We start from the raw sequence: 17,539 nt of genomic DNA, 5'->3' as shown, positions 1-17,539 counted from the left end.
CAAAAAAAAAAAAATGTCATCCATAAGCTTGTCCATTTTGACCATCCTGTGGGATCCAATGCCTCATCGTCTTTTGACTTGATTCAGCATGTTACTGAGACCACACAAACGGTGGAGACCTTGTTGCTGCCTTTACATAGTGCTGGAAAGCGTCTATATTGCTTCACCACTGAGAACCAAAAGACTTTCTGGACACATTTCAGCTCCATCGAGAAAAGCCCTGAATCCAAGGTAAATAAAGCACGTACGTCACTTTCAGTAGAAGCTACAATATAAAGGATTAGTCACAGATGTTTTTTTTATTAGGCCTACCCCCAAATCAATTTGTAACCACAAAACTTTTGGTCCTCTTTTTATCAAATCTCTGTGATTCATACTCTGGTCCAACATGTACGGGGTAGAGATAAAATAGGGTATGTAGGTGCGAAAAATAACAAGTATCTTTTCATCCCCCTTCCTTCTTTATACAACCAAATCATAGTTGCTCCTGGCACTCCCATACTTCCATCTGCTGCACACAGAGAAGACAGACGACTCTTGTCCCACTTAATCGACACAAGAGACACAGATTGTTTTTCCTCAGGTGGTTATGAATTTAATTTGCATCACCAAACTACAATTCCTGCGGAGGCAAGGTCAATGCACCTGCATATTAACCTCCATACACTTCCCAGACAATGGGCATTTGCACGTCACCTCATGCACACTAACCATATGTGCAAAACCAAGAAGATAATGCACAAAAAAGTACTAATAATGTTTAAAATATCACAAAAAAACATCAGCCCCACCTGGTACGAAAAAAACGAAATTGTTGTTTTTCTTACTGATATTGACTGTTTTTTCTGGTTGATATTTCATACTGCTGTATGATGCCATTCATAATTTTACCTCTCGTAACACAAACGCCCACACACAGAGAAGCATTTGCATACATGGCATTTCAAAGAGTCCTTGAGGTGACAGAAATGCCACCTGTAACATGCTGCCTGCAATGCAATGGTGAACGTCGACTTGTATTTCCACATTTATTTCTCTCATTTATATGTCATTTGGTGGCTTCTTGTTGAATAAATAATAAAACCAAAATATTCCCCATTTGTTAACTTGTTCTTTAGAAAAAATATTGAAAATCATGATGAGATAACTACTGCGCAATGGCCTTCAACACATTGAAAAGTCACTTTTAAAATGTCTTTCCAGTGTAAAGCCTGATTCCACTAAAACCATAAAACATAATGTGCAGTACCATCATGATGTCAGAAGAACTAGTCTGATGTTTTGGTTACTGTCAGTAATTGAAGACAAAGACGCAAGGTCACACAAGCGTCGGCAAATAACCATCAAATTAGTGCGAAGAACTCTCAAGGCAACGGATACATTATCTACGGTAAAATAGAGCCCCCACACAAGATAGTGTCCTATTGAAACTGTATTCAAATGTGATGGAACCTTACACAGCCCAGTCTTCATTCAATTATAGTAATTGTGCAAATCGAAGGATATTTGAGTCATGAAAATTATTTACTGTAGAATCTTTTGAAATGGGTGCTGAATGTGAAACAGGTTTAGCCTTTGGCTGAACGGTTGCTTGACTAGATTGCATTGCTAGAGTGCATTTGAATTGAGCTCCTTTTGGTTCCAATCCTCAACATCACATCTACTTATCATGTAGGTTTACTTGAAGAATCCTGTAAAGCCAGTGCTAAATGTTTGCATGGGAAATCACCAATATTATCGGTGCGCATGAGAATATTTGCTCAGGTTACCATACCTTGATCCAGTTCACCCTCTTCATCACGGTGTCAGGCTTGTAGATCTTCTTGGGCTCCAGTCCATAAGGCAGTTTGATGACCGGTGGAGGTGGTGGAGGACCACCCGGGCCCCCAAAGAAAGGCGGAGGAGGTGGGGGCCCGCACCCAGGGGGTGGTGGGGGAGGTGGAGGTCCTCCACCAGGAGGAGGAGGTGGTGGAGGTGGTGGTGGAATGCCAGCGTGACCAGGGAGAGGAGGGGGAGGACAGCCACCGGGTAGAGGTGGGGGAGGAGGTGGTGGAGGAGGACCTGCTGCACCCCCCGGTAAGGGCGGTGCTCCAGGTGCAGTTGGGCCCGCAGCTATCTGTAAATAGAGAGTAGAAATGTTAATGATGGCCTACAAATCAAGTGATGCTCCCTTTGGTGTAATCTCAACATTGATATGATGTCACCAATAGCCATATTTTGTTTTGTTTTGTGCCAGTGAGGAAGCATTTCTGTGGTGTGAAAAAAGTTTTACTGCTTGCATTTCGGTATCTTAGTAACTGGCCACGGGCTTTGACTGTGAGTATGAGTCAATAACAAGGATTACTAGGTTCTGTGGGAGTTTTGCTTCAAACCACATGAGGAGGCCGTGTCCTGTTTTCATGTCTTTACCAACCAAAGAGATCATGATCACAAGTTTACCAACCATGTTTCTGTATGTTGCCAAGTTAACTTATATATATATACATATGAGTCATGGGTCTTGACATAATGGTTGTGTATAGTATATACAGTATGAGATCCGGGCCTGTGCAGCTTATGACAGAGTAACTGTTTCATATTTTTTTTGAGTAAGTTGCTATATCTCCTAGTTTGTGTCACAAAATGCGCAATTTTGTCGTCAATGTCAGCAGACGTGATTATTAATCATATAGCCACAAAAATGCAGAAGTGCTGCAGCTTGATTATAGTTGCTTATTAGAGCCACAATTCATATTTACACATATAAACACAACCAGTTTATCTGGGTCTATGACAGCACTACTGGAATTATATTGTAACAAAATGCCGCTTTATATGGAGAGTTGTGAATTGGCTGTGTACATTAATCTCTCTATGTATGTAAATCTAAAGCTGTTGGAGAAACACCTGTGACCAAATACTGTTTTAATTTACAATAGATAAGAATGTTGCTTTCCCATCAAGTGTTCATCATGAGTCCTCACAATGGCAGGTTATTAAACAGCAGACAGGGATGTAATTGGACCCCAGACTGATAAGACAAAGTCTTTCAGTCCTTTGACACGTCTGCACTATCACACAAACAACGCACACAGGTAGTCAGGGATAATGGCCAATAGAGAAAGTGTTTTAGAGGAAAAAAGTTATGCAAATACACCAATTACAGACACCCGCATTAAAACAGGGTTTGATCTTTGAAGGTGATTAGACGCCGGCTCTTACCAAAAAGCATTTCCACTTTCACTTCTCATTTCCAAACCCAATTCCCCACAATGTGCTTTTGCCTCAGTCACTTGATTGTGTGCGTAAAATGTAATTGGCTTCATATTTAAAGACATTACGTTGTGTTTCATTACATAATGGCATTGGTGGATTGTTTATTAGGGCCAAAATTAAGAAGGTGGTCTGCAAGGAGCTTCTTTTTCACAACACCCAGAGCCCTTTAGTGAAAATCCACATCCAATGATTACATGTCTGTCAATCTCAAGCCCCCTGTGCCCCGCTTCCTCTTTTAAGATTAATATGAGAGAATGGAAGCAAATTAGCTGCTAAATTAGATCGCAGTTGTTTCCATACTGAGGGGCCCTCCGAGTCTCTCTCTCTCTCTCTCTCATCTACCCAGTGAGAGAGCCCAGTGTTTCACTGAACCCTTGGAATCCAACACCATCGCAATTGGCTTCTTCGTCCTCGGATAGCAAACCAAACATCTAATAAAAAAAAAAAAAGAGATCCATATGTTGTAAAGTGTATAATAATTGTGTATTTTGAATGATAACCGCAGTTTTATACTGAATTCTTATGGGACAATATCAGACTAAGTTTTTGCGTTGTAACTAGTGTAAGTAGCTCATGTATGTACGGTATATGTCCATGTCATGTCTGTGTCTGAACTAGCAATTACAAGTAATGTAGATAGACTAATACATGAATGCAACATGTGAGACAAACTACACAAACATGTCTATCTACAGAGACTCATAGAAATATGTCTATTTTGTTTCTCGCCAGCTCCTTGATGCTATTCGGCTGATGTTACTTTAGAGCCCATCTGGAGCTCTGTGTGTAGTAGAAAACCGGACTAATATGAAATAACCCATCCAATTTTGATTCATAGTCTTCCAGACTCAATTGGGAGGTCAGCGTGGCAGGTAATCAACTCTGAATGCTCTGTGATTAAATCTTTGCCCCGACCTCATCTCTGATAGAGGAAATCAATCACGACGTGTATACTTGTGAAAATTGCATTAAACAGGCAGGATACGTGTGTAGTTAAACACAACTATAGAGTTCAACAATGGTGATCATAATGGAATAAAAAACAATCGTATGTTAAAGCGTATTTCAGTTTGAAATGTGCTTCCCCTCGCAAGTCAGTTCACATATATCCAAATATGACGAGTTACAGGCGATGTGATGCATAATATGGAGTGCGACTCGAATGCGGAGAGAAGGAAAGATCGGACAAAAGATCAGTTCAATAATCACTTTGAGTGTTCTCTCTAACAAACGATTTGAAGCACCACAAGCCAATTCACTCAATATATAACCGGGATTAGCAGGTGATTGAATGTGTGATTTTGTCAAAGTCCGAGCATGCAAGGAGGACACCCACCTTGGCTTCAGATTCACTGATGAGTCTCTGAGCCTCTTTGAGCTTGTCTTTTTCAATAGTTAACTGTGTAACGCACACACACAAAAAGACACACACCATGGGAACACACAAGTCACAACAGCCACAGAGGGCAACAGAGGGGCACAAATGGGGGGGGGGGGGTTAGATAGACAGAGAAGAAGAAGAACACTAGTACAATGGAACAGGTACAGTACTCAAACGCAACAAAGTTCGAAAAACGAGGCAAGCAGGGGAAAGAGGAGGTCCTTTAAACAGTTAGTGACAAATACAGTGTAATATTCCCATTTTGTCTGAATTAGCTATTTGATGTGCAGAAGGCAGAGTGTACTGTACTTTTACACCTAAAACAAGATGTAATCTACCTTCAAAAGAACATCGGTGTAGTGCACTGACTGCAACATGAAAGGAACAAGGCACAGCATCACTGACAGTTGGTGAACCTTCAAAATCCTTCTTACATTTCCCTTTTCTGGCATTGTAAAATACATTTCAAGTTAACACTCTTAGATGTGTGATGGCCACTGATTTCTCACTGCAGTCTTCACTTTAGAAATGTTCCCCATTTGCTTTGATATTTCTCTGCGCGACTTTGCCAAAAGAAACAGGATGGAAAGGTATTGCACAGCAGATGAAATGCAACATTTCTATGAAGTCATTCCTGGAGAACACCTCCGACCATGAACTGTAGAGAACTAAATATTTAATGTCTGTACTGGAAAAGGAGATGGAAACCTTTAGCAGGGTGACTTAAAAAGAATCCTAATTTTGAAGGAATTTCAGAAAATGGTCGTACAGAGCAATATTTAAAGCAAAGAAAAGTTCTGTTTGATTTTCATCCCCGGGGATTAAAAGTTAGAGGCTTTGAGATGTTTCAGCTTTAAAGAACGAGTCTGAGGGATTTTCAGCAGGTCTAGTACAGTACGTCTTGCTCTTTTGACCACCGTTTATGTCCAACACATTTCAATGAGTGAATTTGTTTTGCCGAACAACTGAACTGGCTCTATCTCATAACGGCAAAGCACACATTATAATAGTGACTACATTGTGAGTTTCGCTGTCGTTCTCCGTCGAGACAAATTCTGTAATCAGCCAGGCCGGAAGGAAAGAGAGAGAAAGTGGTCCACTACACCTCCAGCTCCTCTTGGGGCCAAGCTGGGTCAGCTACAAGACCGCCAGGTTGTTAAAACCTATTAATGGGATGGCGCAGAGCGCTCCAATGTACCACTGCAGTGCTACATTATTCATCACATCCAGAGCCGATTCATTGAATACCTTCCTTCCCTTTCGCTTGAACGGCTGCAAGCAAAGGTTTGGGGAAAGGGTGGATGATTTCCACTTGTTGCGATTCCTCTGTCCTTTGTTGATGTTTACAGGCAGAACCTCCACTCAACTCAATCGTGGGCTAATCAAACAGACACATCAAACAGGCTTCTTGTTACAATGCCAAAGTTCCCAGACAAAGACTCTCATTAAAAGTGTTGGTTCATAAACAAGGTGAAGAGAAGCGACTCAGGCGTGCGTGTGTTTTAATGTCTGACAGGAATTCTGTCTGGGAGATGAAAGGTAAGGGTTAGCTCTCACTTCATTTATATTCAGCAAAATGCCGCGATAGCACAGCAGCTTTGATGGACAAACTGAAAGCGAGTCCTCGCGGCGATTTAAAAGGTCCTGTGCTCTCACGGCTAATGGTCTTCTACAACACTGCGTCAAGCCTGAATTAGGTTGCAAAACACATCCTTTCAGCCTATAGTCGTCCTGAAGTAGCACAAACACAACCGTCTGAGAGGATGACTGTTGTTTTGTTCATTGCTTGAGGTAGCAATCTAATGGTCTATGTGAACACCTGCCTAACATAAAAAAGAGGCGATAACTGAAGTGTTATTAAAGAACTTGCATACATTAGAAGATTTCTTTTTTTTTTTTTCTCATTAAGCCCTTACAGCCCAAAATTCGACTCTGATTAAGAATAAATTAACATGTGAAGCCTGTGAAAATTAACTGCACTTTCCATAAACCTGAACAATTAAATGGATTCACATTCAAACCAAAGTTAATGTATGCTCAATAGTGTCTCCCTTTTGTGCATACACTTTATTTATGTCCTGTTAAGATGCAGAGGGGATATTCTTATGTCCTAATGGCCACATTCGTGGAGGTTTGTGCCAAACGAATGACGTATCTTCCTGCTGAGGTTAATGCCTGCTGATGTGTGGCTCTCCAGCAGTAACGGCTCTTTGAAGGAGCATTGAGAAAAACAGAGGAAGAGAGGGCTCGACTCTCCAGGGCTCCCCTGCTCTACACTACCTGTTAATGCACCACAGTCAGTCAGTCTTCAAAAGACAGAGGCCTGTCAGGGGAGGGTGAGGGGGAAGGCATGTTATGGGGAAGAAAACACTTGGAAACAACATAAAAAGCCCCAACAGGGGAAAGAGGGCAAGCAAAGGTAACACAGCCTGATGCATTCGCTTCTGACAGAAGGTGGAAGAAGGAGAGAGCAAGGGAGGAAAAAAAAGGGCGAGCAGGCGGAGAGGAGCTTTAGATTCTGATGGTCTCGTTAAAATAGGCGGGCATTAATCAGGAACACGGTGAGTGATGAACCGGTTTGGGGACAAATGCAGGTAACGAGCATATGAGGCGCAAGCGCGAAAGCTACGCACAGGTTGAGTTCTAAGTAGGGCTGCACGATTATGGTCAAAATGAGAATCACGATTATTTTTTGATCAATATAGAGAAAACAATTATTCATCTAGAAATATTTGTACTCATTGATTTTAGGGAGAGAATATTTTTGTGGCGCTTTCATATAAAAAAAACAGCAACACTGCACGGCAGCTGGATTCTCGCAATTTCACGAGATCCCGAGAAAATCTGTGTAACAAACCATCTGGCAGCTCAGGTTTCTAAATTCCTGCTGACGCGCAAATCATTCCTCAACATAAGACTGGTCCTTATTCACAGTACATCTCCTCGAAGTAAAATGTAAAGAACATTTTACCAAAAGCCTTTACCCAAAACTTAAATAGAGCACTGCTTTCACTTTCACATTGTCCTACATTCCTTCTAATTAATAATTATTTGCACTAAAATAAGACTTAACGGTTCTTGTTTACCTAAATGTTGTGCATTTTCATTTTGCCCGTCTGCTCTTTGTTGTATATTATTCATCTACTCGGGATTGCAGCCACAACATTCAGGAAAGTTTTTCACAGTTTGTCGCTGCAGGGTATGCGCAGGCAGGACAACTCCCTAAAAGTAAAGCCAAAACAGATCGATCGCCCCCCTGCAGCAAAGTTTTCTATTTTAAACGTCAACATCGCAGTTGATCGCGTTCATTAAATTGCAGGAAGGCAAAATCTTGTTCGATTGATATTTGATTAATTGTGCAGCCCTGGTTCTAAGAAGAAAAACGCCGTGCGACTTTGGCAAGGACAACAGCTAAAGCTTGTACTACATAACATTTGTTTTGGACCAGAGAACGATTGCTAGAAGACTGAAGTAAGAGTGATGCTCGGACCACCTATGCAGGTGCAGTTTATCTGATGGCGAGTGCCAACCTAAGCAACCAGAGATGAATGTTTGAAAGAAAAAGCAATCTCTGATATAAATGTAGCCATACCATCTTTCAATGCCGGTTTGTATTAAATTCCCTTAGCAGGGAAGCAAACTGCCCTTTTTGTCCCAAGGCAGTGCTAAAGTATTTGGAATTGGGTTAAGGGGGAAATAGCAGTCATTCTCTGTGCTCAAAATGGAGGGTTTTGACTGGAAAGAAATGATGTAGAGAGGGAAAAGAAATGCAATCCATCTCTGTGATGATAGAATTACATAGGGAAAGCTTCAATCGAGCAATTCGCTCATATAAAGAGCTACAACTTAAGAAGGAGATTGACCCTTTATTGAATCAAATGTTCTTGCATGGATGATAGCTCCCACTTACAGCAGCAGCACATCTGTAAGTGAGGTGGAAAGCTTTCCTTCCGAACAAATCACCCCTTTTTCAAGTGGAGCCATTACTTTTCATTGCTATGATCTCAAGAGAAACATTTCCATTCTGTATGAGATGTTTTTTCTAATGGAAAAAGGAAACGATTAAGAGAGCTTCTGGACATACAAATTTTCACTATCTTCTTTTTCATGCTTTTTTTTGGAAAACATACAAGATGAAGGATCCCTGAGGGAATGTAACACTGTTTTGCAGAGCAGTGAGGTTTCTCTTTATGGATTTACCTGGGACTCCAGAGCCTGGATCTTCCCCTCCAGCTCTTTGATTCTCTCTTCCTTCTTTTGAGACTCGGCCTGGGCCTCCTGCCGCGCACTGAACTCCTCATCAAACTGCAAGATAAAGAGACACAAGTATTTCCACGTGCACAAATCAAGATAGACGTTAAAACACACAGCTTGGTGAGCGGCACATTGTCTCCAGAGAATAGCCACAGGGCACATCAGCAGACACCAAAACACAGCGTCTTACACTCTCTGGCCAATTTCTATTCATAGCTCTCATGGCCCTAGAGACCTGTTGTCCTGCGTCTTTGTTTCAGGCCTGGCTTTCATGTATGTTGATGGATCTAACCTTTGCAGAAACCAAGCCATGTCGCTACGATGACTTCAGAGGCCCAGCAGGGTGTGCGGTGGGATGATGGGACAGGACTCTTAAGAATAAAACATCCAGGACCCCCTTGGTGTAGCAGCGAGGCTCCTTAAGATACATTTAAATATTGTACAAAATAATGCAGGAGGTAAAGTTTTAAATAAGAATACATTCTGTTATTTCTCTCAAATAAAGAAAAAAATAGAATCAAACAATCAAGCAAATAATGAATACATTTAATGATATTAAAAGGAAATGTGAGATAAAGAGAGAAAGAGCCGGCACATAACTTAACTCTGTCCCAGCAGTGTGCACAAATAAGTATACATCAGAGCATCGGCATTGATTCCTGTAATGCTGATACGGATCATGTAGCGTCACACCCAGGTATTGATCAGGGCATGGAAAATCAATAGCTTGTCTGGGAGCTCTGAGGAAGGAAAAAACTTTGCTGATGGGAGCCGGCCAACCGAGGGGGGCTGTTGGGGTGATTAATGTCTCACCTTTTTGGAGTACTCGGCAGCCTTCTCCTCACTCTCTTCAACTTTGGCTTTATCCACACACTGATCTGCAAGACAAGAAAGCCACAGTCACAAGGCACTTCAAAGGCGCGATGTGCATCATTAGCTCCTCATGTGGGATTTTCAATTAGACCTAGGACTTGTTTCTCGAAGTGCATTAGAGCGTATAGGATTGGAAATGTTTCCCTCTTAGATCTGTAAGATGTTTACAACTTAAGATGCTCTTAAAAATTGTTATAGATCATGGGTGAATTTCACCATACCTGAAAATGCCATGTGTGTTTTGAGAAGGAAAACCAGCCCTCAAGTGAGTCATTTATCTTGGCACTTCAAGGTTTATCAGTCGATTATTACATACTATTTAAAGTACCTATCTGTATATTTTCAGATGAGATTTAATTCGTTAGTGGACATACGTATAAGTCTCCTTCAAAGGAGGATTAATCAAAGTCATTGATTAATAAAATAAACAAACAAAAAAAGTCTACTCTGGGAAAGAAGTATAAATGTGAAGCTTTGGCGACTGATGCAACTGCTGTGTTTCTTCTGAAAAAGTATTTTCACGATATGTTCAATAACCGCCTCACATACAGCGAAATCAATCATGCTGAGCAACTCTTGGCTCATGCAGATGTGCTAATATTTCCGCTCCTCTGCACTTTACTCTCACTGACAGAGAGTCTCCAAATAGTAGGAATCATCACCTAAACATTGTGAGCTGTTATCTGTTGCTTAAGGGTGTGCATCTTGGACAAGATTAAAATCAGTCAGAGCATTAAATACGGAACTACATCAGCGTTTTTGCGAATTTTACAATATGTTCTTTACATTTTTTCAAATGTTTTGCGCATTTCAGTTTTTCAGTTTTATTCGAGTTTGTTTTCAAATCCCATATTACACAATCACCCTGTCAATGAATCATCTGAGGGGTAGTGAATGTGAAAGCTGTAAGTGTAAATTATTGTTAGATCACCAGGCACATTTTCCCACTAGAGAATAATCAAATCAAAAAACATCACCTTCATGTGAATGTGAAAAAAAAGAAGCTAAAAACAGAAAAGACAAAAAAAGAGTGGCAAGGCATTATTCAGATAGCTGTGTGGATGTGGCATCTATGTCGTGGGTCTGAATCTAACAAAACACATCCGTGAAAGTTTCTCACTACCTGATTAAATCTCAGTAAAAGTGAGATTTAACAACTTATTCACTGCTGCATCAGTCCACTGTGGATACGGTAAGGAACTTTTAATGACCCTTTGTTGGCAAGTCACAGAACTGTTGGGGACACCACAGAGAGACAAATGGTGGTATTTATTTTCTCTGTTAGAAAAAAAAAGTCTCCATTAGCAATGCAGTGTAAATGGATGTTTTCTCTATGATTCCATGAACACTGCTGACGACTGAGTAACTGAGGTAAATTACATTTAAAATGATTCTAAACGAGCTGAATTCATTTGACCAAATATCATGTATTATTCATCAATAATGAGATGACCCCATCGTATATGTCAAGCCACTGCAGGTGTTTGTCAGGAGAATCTCAGGGGGATCGGGGAGTATAATGAGAATGACTGCCAGGCACCAAAACATTTTTAGCTACATCAGTGATATGCCTCCTGCAGCACACAGCACAACTGATCTTGAGAATGATTTCAGAGTATAAGAATCTTAACTACAAGTCTTGCAGACTTTTATTTCACATATTAGACTTTTGCCAACACGTGTTAAATCAATGAGTGAGGAGTTATGCAGCAATTGTTTCATTTCATTCACGTACCAATGAGATGGGTGAAGTCCACGTCCAATCTTTTACTGTAGCCAAAGTCGGGGTCCATGCCACTGCGATGCAGGACCACCTGAGACACGCATTCTTCTATCACCTTGTAATACTGAGGCCTGAGGGGTCAGAACACATGAAGCAGAGCAATTAGACAAGCCACAGGACAAATATAAGTGACATAAACTCTACAAGGCTAATTAACCACAAATGATTCCCTTATACAAGCTAGAGGTCACAAAATGCCATGTCAAAAAACAGAGCTGCTGGAGAAAATAGGCACCCTATTAAATTTGATCACTTGCTTCAGCACAATCATGAAATTAGCAGATTAATGGGCACACAGAGCCCAGGTCTGTATTAGTCTGTCCATTTCAAGGTGACAGACGGTAGCCGAGGCTACGCTTGCCCTCTTGCCTAATTTGCAATCATCTTTGCCAATTAGTGCAACCATAAAAAGTGAAATGTAAATCTAATCAGTGTAATGTGTGTAATTGAAAGCACAATGACCAGCAAAACATGTCAGCCAGTTAGGAGTGTGACTGAGTGCTCGGTGTTGTCGAGCAGGGTGTCTGAATCGGCCCGAGAGTCCTTTTCCCGCCACACAGGTTGGTATGTGACCTTTTCTCGGTAACATTATCAACTTTAATTGGAAGTGACATTTAGCAAATACAATGGCAACTTAAGCCGAACTCCAAACTGAGAAATAAGTATTTTATAAGCATGACATTGACCAGAAATTGATGGTTGAATTCGCAAAAGACACCTTTTTTTATTTTGTATTCCTCTAAAGACTGTAAATTGGAAGCTGAGGTTTGGACTGAGGTAGATGTAGATAATTGACCCTTTTAGGATGCTCACAAAAAATGCCCTCATAAAATGATAAAAGAACTACTCCCTGAACCAGAAACAACAACAATCACAGGTGCACGTTGCCGCGACCAACTAATTGTTGCAGTTTGCGTGTGAAAGGCTGGGCAATCGCAAATCTGGTACAGCACTATGAAATCTGGAGTAGGGGTGGAGTGGGATGAAGTAATTACTAGTAGGAATAATACAGTACCAACAGCTGGAGAAGGGACACGCTTCTGATTCAATAATCACATCAACTCCTTTCATCTGAATTTAAAATTGCAGGTTTCTAGTGGGCACAGAGGAGAGGCGATGTTTACCTTTGAGTCCCAAAGCACAAATATCCAGTACGACATTCAAAATATCCTTCCAGTGGCAGCTGATGTAGTTTTAATTTACAGATAGTATAAGCTCTGCCCGTCTGATGGCTCTGCATGAAGGCTTTATGGGAAGGATGCACTGACGTAACTTAAATGTCATAACTGTGAGCAAAGTGTCTGTTCCCAGGTGGGTTAATTCTGTGCGATACCAAAATATTGCACATATATTAAATAATGTGTCGAAAGGAAGAGGAAAGTGATAAACAGAAACTTATTATAACGATTACATGGAATAGTTGTTTCCAAGGCTGTGACTATCTGTTGCCCATAAATTCAAAGGCTATGTTCCGTTGCTACCTTGTGGGTGGACAGGCCGCATCACGTTACCAACCAAAATACGAAAGAACACAAAATTCGGAGCCAAAGCAAATAGGAATAAATCAGCATTTAGGTGCACTGTTTTGAAAGCATGAAATGCCATACATTAAGCTTGAGCTGGCGGATTCGCCCACTCGTGATTGGAACAAGCTGGAGAAAGCTCACACATCGCCCTGCATGGCTTAAGCACTGTGGCACTCGGCTTACAACTGTCAACCGATGTACACCATATTATTATCTCAATAAGCCGCCCTATTTTCCCTTCGTCCTCCATCCTCCGACACCACCGAGCAGATAGTGACTGGGTGGAGATAACTAGAGACGGAGAGAGTGACCCAGAACTGTCAGGCCCCTCCACAGTGGGCAGGGCCGGGCTCCAGAAGCAAGCGTATGTCCCCTGCATCATATCCCACCTCGTCTTTTACTCTGGCACCTTCGTTCCTTCCAATGATAGCTTGCAGTTCAGCCCAGCCCCAGCCACTTGATCCAGCTCTGCTCCACATAACCAGTGTAATCCCCATATCACTAGACTCCAAAAAGAGCAGATCTGCTCTACATTTACTGGGTGGGTTTGATGTGCTCCCATTCATTACGCTTGCAGTGAGAGATTAATTATCAAAAATAAACCAAGCCCCGGAGGGGAGCGCAACAACTAATGTTGTGTTACGAGGAATGACAGGAGACAGAGCACTTAAACCGTTTGCCCACTGCAGACCTTCTTATTATTAGAATACGTATTATATTATTCAATTAATTATCATTTGATGTGGATTATCATTTGACACAGGAACCAAGTGTGCTATCAATTCCAATAAAGACTATGATCAAAACAACATAATCGTTTAATGAATACAGGATATCCTTGGATCACAAAGCCAAAGTCTGTAACACAAAACATAACATTTCTAACCTACGATTAAACAATTTAAACTACAGCCGTGCATTGCTATGGTTGACAAAACATTATAGATATACGACACTACTACTGTGATGTATTAGTACTATTTCACATGCACACGGTTTTGACCACTGCATGAAGAGATGGTAACTTTGAAGGCAAAGACTGAAAAAGATAGATAGTATGTATTGGAAATAGCTGCATGTACTGTAGTACTGCATCATCCATCGTCACACATCATTGATGTATGGGGGAAAAATACCTCAGTCAGAAATAATGCCTGGTGTTAATGCATGTGTGTGCAGATGTGTGGGTTTGTCCTTGCATTTGTGATGGAGGTGGGAAAAAAATATTTCAAAAACACATCTTTAAAAAGACCATCATTTTTTGTATGAGCGCTGGTATGTGATCCCTTGTTATTGCTGTCTCACAGAGGGGTACATGGACACTGGAGCCGAGGTGGACGTGGCTGTACTAGCTGGTTAATGCGAATTCTATTTCTCACTTCCTACGAATAGATGTGGAATACATTATTCATAACTCCAAGGGAGCAGCAACTTGTCTATGGTAAATTCATCTTCTTCCTTGCATCCTGCCTCCCCCTTCCAACATTTTTTTTTATTTAATTTTATTTATTTTTTCTACAAAAAGGTCCGACACAGCTGGGAATTCATCAGTGTCACTCCATTTGGAGGAATGGTGGCGCTACTGCCCAGTGAATGACACATTTACTCTTCAAAGGAAAAGTAGACCAGTTTAAAATGACCTAATAATTCCAAAATACAGAATATCATCCCGACTCTATCATTTGCCAGCTGATCCACATTGCTTTGCTTCGGGTGTTAGCGCATATATATATATATATTTATATATACATTTGTTTACCATATTGTATGTATTTTGTACAATGTATTTTATGTTTACTACTCATCAGTCAGACTGTTTAATTGAATTATTGAATAAGAGGGCCGAGCTAATAAATGTTGCTTTCGCAGGCAGCAGCTCTGGGTAAATGACAGAAGGTAACGGTAGTATAAAAGTTGGTCAAGTTTGGCTTCCAAACATCTCTTACTTTTGGGAGGATAAATGTACACAACAAATGTCTACCAGCCTTTTACTTTTATGTTGTCAAAGTCAAACAAACAGACCCACAGAGGCAATTACTACTTCCTGTAAGTAAAACATGTTCAGAGTGCTGCAGGAGGTGTTTCACATCTACTGTTAAAAACAAACAAAGAAAGCATCACATGGTGATCGGTGAACAAAGGCCAGTGATCAAACAGAACTGACCTGATGTAATAGTCGTTCCTGATGAGCAGAAGGTGTTGAAGGAGTGACAGGAAGTAGGCCTCTGAGCCAGTATCCTTCACCATGTTGGACAGGAGATGGTACACTTCATTCATATCAGTGCAGGAGCAAGGTTAAGGAAAACAACTTCATGACAGTGTTCATTCAGTCACTCTTAAGATCAACTTCCCGAGAAAACACCCATTTTGAGTTCATTATAGAGGTGCACTCCACTCCTTGTAAACATTTGCATTTGTATTAGTTCTTGTGTTGTTTATAACTACTTATTTCTCCTCGCCTCTTGTTTTCTGACAGGCATCACTGTTCAAAAGCAAACAAACGTGATTCCTCTCATCCGCTCTCTCTCTGGGGAGCCAAAGCAGTGTAAAGAGGTAACTTGAGGAGGGGGACTGGTGAAAAAGAATGCTCCCTCTGGTTTACCCGTCACTCTAAACCTCTCAGAACAGGGGGAATTAATTACATGAGAAACTCGCTGGTTCAAATGTTTAAGGCAAGAATGATTGGGATGTAGTTCAGCTGCCAGATTGAAACTGACATGTACTCAGGAGGAGAAATTCCTGTTATTAAATTTGCAAAAGGTATTGATTATGTGTCTTGTGTTTGCTTTCCCCAGGAGGAAGCAGTGATGTCTTTGACATCTAAAACACATGTTCAATAGGACAAGACCATCTTTTCTGTTCGTCCTTGTTCCAATACCACATAATACATTATATGTATCGATTATTTGCTGAGTATTTGTAATTCCTCTTATTCACAGACATAAAAAAACATCTGATATTGAAATTATTGAATCAAAAACAATGAAAGGACAATATGACAGAGTACAGAGAATAAACACCGGCATTGAACAACATGCAATCTATATGCTAATGGTGGATTTCTAGTACGAGGTTAATTTAGAAATAATAAACCTTCTATTAGTGTTGTGAAAGTGTATCTCCGAGAAGCAAAGAACCCAGGAAAATGAATGATTCGGAGCCTTTTTAATTTGTGTGCTTGAGAAAGGAGGATTTCCCCACGGAGACTCATCTTGTTTGAAAAAGTGGAATAAGCCTCTCAGATATGTGCACACATGCAGACTAAAGAGACAGTAACCATGTTAAGCTCACACTGATGAAAACCTGATTGTCATCATAACATGAAGTGCGGTTCTTGACAATGTGTGCTAAAATATTTACATAGTATTTGCATATAGTGCAACATACCGACTGCAAAGCAATAAAGTGACTTTCAGCATGGTGATGGCATATGTTGTGATTCTCCTCCCGTCTGCTTTGGGAACAGAAAAATGTCAGTAAAATGCACATGCAGTTTCACCTTGAGGATTCAGACTGAGCAGACCAGCAGAGCAACATGTTATAATAGTTATTGGATATACTATGTCATGGATCAAACACACATGACAGATGAGAGAGGACGTCACTACCTAATATGTTCTCAAAGGTCAATCTCAAGATTTTGTCGATTCCTGATTTGTTTCCAAATAGTATTTGTCAGGTTTCATCAACAGCTAATGAGGGATGACTCAGTTAGAGAGCATCAATAATTCTGATTATTTATTTCCTCAGCACATTCTCCATTCCTAATTCTATCATCCACACAAAACAATCTGCAGCCGCTGCGATTGGAGAGGATCAATTCTTTTAAACACTGTTTGACACTTTTCCTATTAATTTCAACAATGTCTGTAATTAAACTCCTGCTCCATATCTTTTTTTTTTTTTTAGAGAGGGAGGGATGGGAATACAGGCTCCTCTGCAGTATCATTGCCCTTCCTTGTATTAGCTGAATCCTGTGAGATTCAATTATAGCCTCACCACAGCAGCATTTGAGAGGACATGAGAAGGAGCTCAGACTGGGAAAGTGTCCAACTAGCTTCATCTATCACTAAGCTGCAGACATAAACCTAATGTAGAATGCCAATCCATTCAATGACAACCCCTCCACGCTCTCTTTCCTGCTCTCTGTCCCCCTCTTTACACTCCCTCTCCAAATAATGAATAAACATGAGTGGCAGTCAAGTCTGACGTAGGCCAGTCGGCGGTGGGGTCAATCAATCACCATTTCACAGCTCATTAATATTCATTAGCGGCCTGGAGTCACCTCCTCGGCACCTGGACCTCGGCCGGACACAGAGGAGACAAGCCCCTCCAGGTTAATATTCATGAAACTGCTGCGAGAAACAAGACACATATGCAATGCTCAGGCAGTAGATGTACTACCTGCGTGATAGCGTGTGTGTGTGTGTGTGTGTGTGTGTGTGTGTGTGTGTGTGTGTGTGTGTG

General features: G+C 40.9%; 1 protein-coding gene across 1 annotated transcript in view; it reads right to left on the bottom strand.

Moving 5' to 3' along the window:
- The window catches only part of diaph2 (diaphanous-related formin 2), a 375,865-nt gene that overhangs the window by 224,245 nt on the left and 134,081 nt on the right, over window positions 1–17,539 (bottom strand). The window contains exons 13-18 of the mRNA XM_031862465.1: window positions 15,237–15,353; window positions 11,499–11,617; window positions 9,704–9,768; window positions 8,837–8,941; window positions 4,592–4,654; window positions 1,775–2,116 (exon numbers count right to left, since the gene is read on the bottom strand). Coding sequence (XP_031718325.1) covers window positions 1,775–2,116; window positions 4,592–4,654; window positions 8,837–8,941; window positions 9,704–9,768; window positions 11,499–11,617; window positions 15,237–15,353 — 811 coding nt within the window. The remainder of the gene's footprint in view (window positions 1–1,774; window positions 2,117–4,591; window positions 4,655–8,836; window positions 8,942–9,703; window positions 9,769–11,498; window positions 11,618–15,236; window positions 15,354–17,539) is intronic.

Source organism: Anarrhichthys ocellatus, unplaced genomic scaffold (genome assembly GCF_004355925.1).
Source record: "Anarrhichthys ocellatus isolate YVR2014 unplaced genomic scaffold, GSC_Weel_1.0 scaffold27, whole genome shotgun sequence".
Lineage (NCBI taxonomy): Eukaryota > Metazoa > Chordata > Actinopteri > Perciformes > Anarhichadidae > Anarrhichthys > Anarrhichthys ocellatus.
The sequence above is the reverse complement of the archived record's forward strand: the minus strand, read 5'-3'. Positions and strand labels throughout refer to the sequence as shown.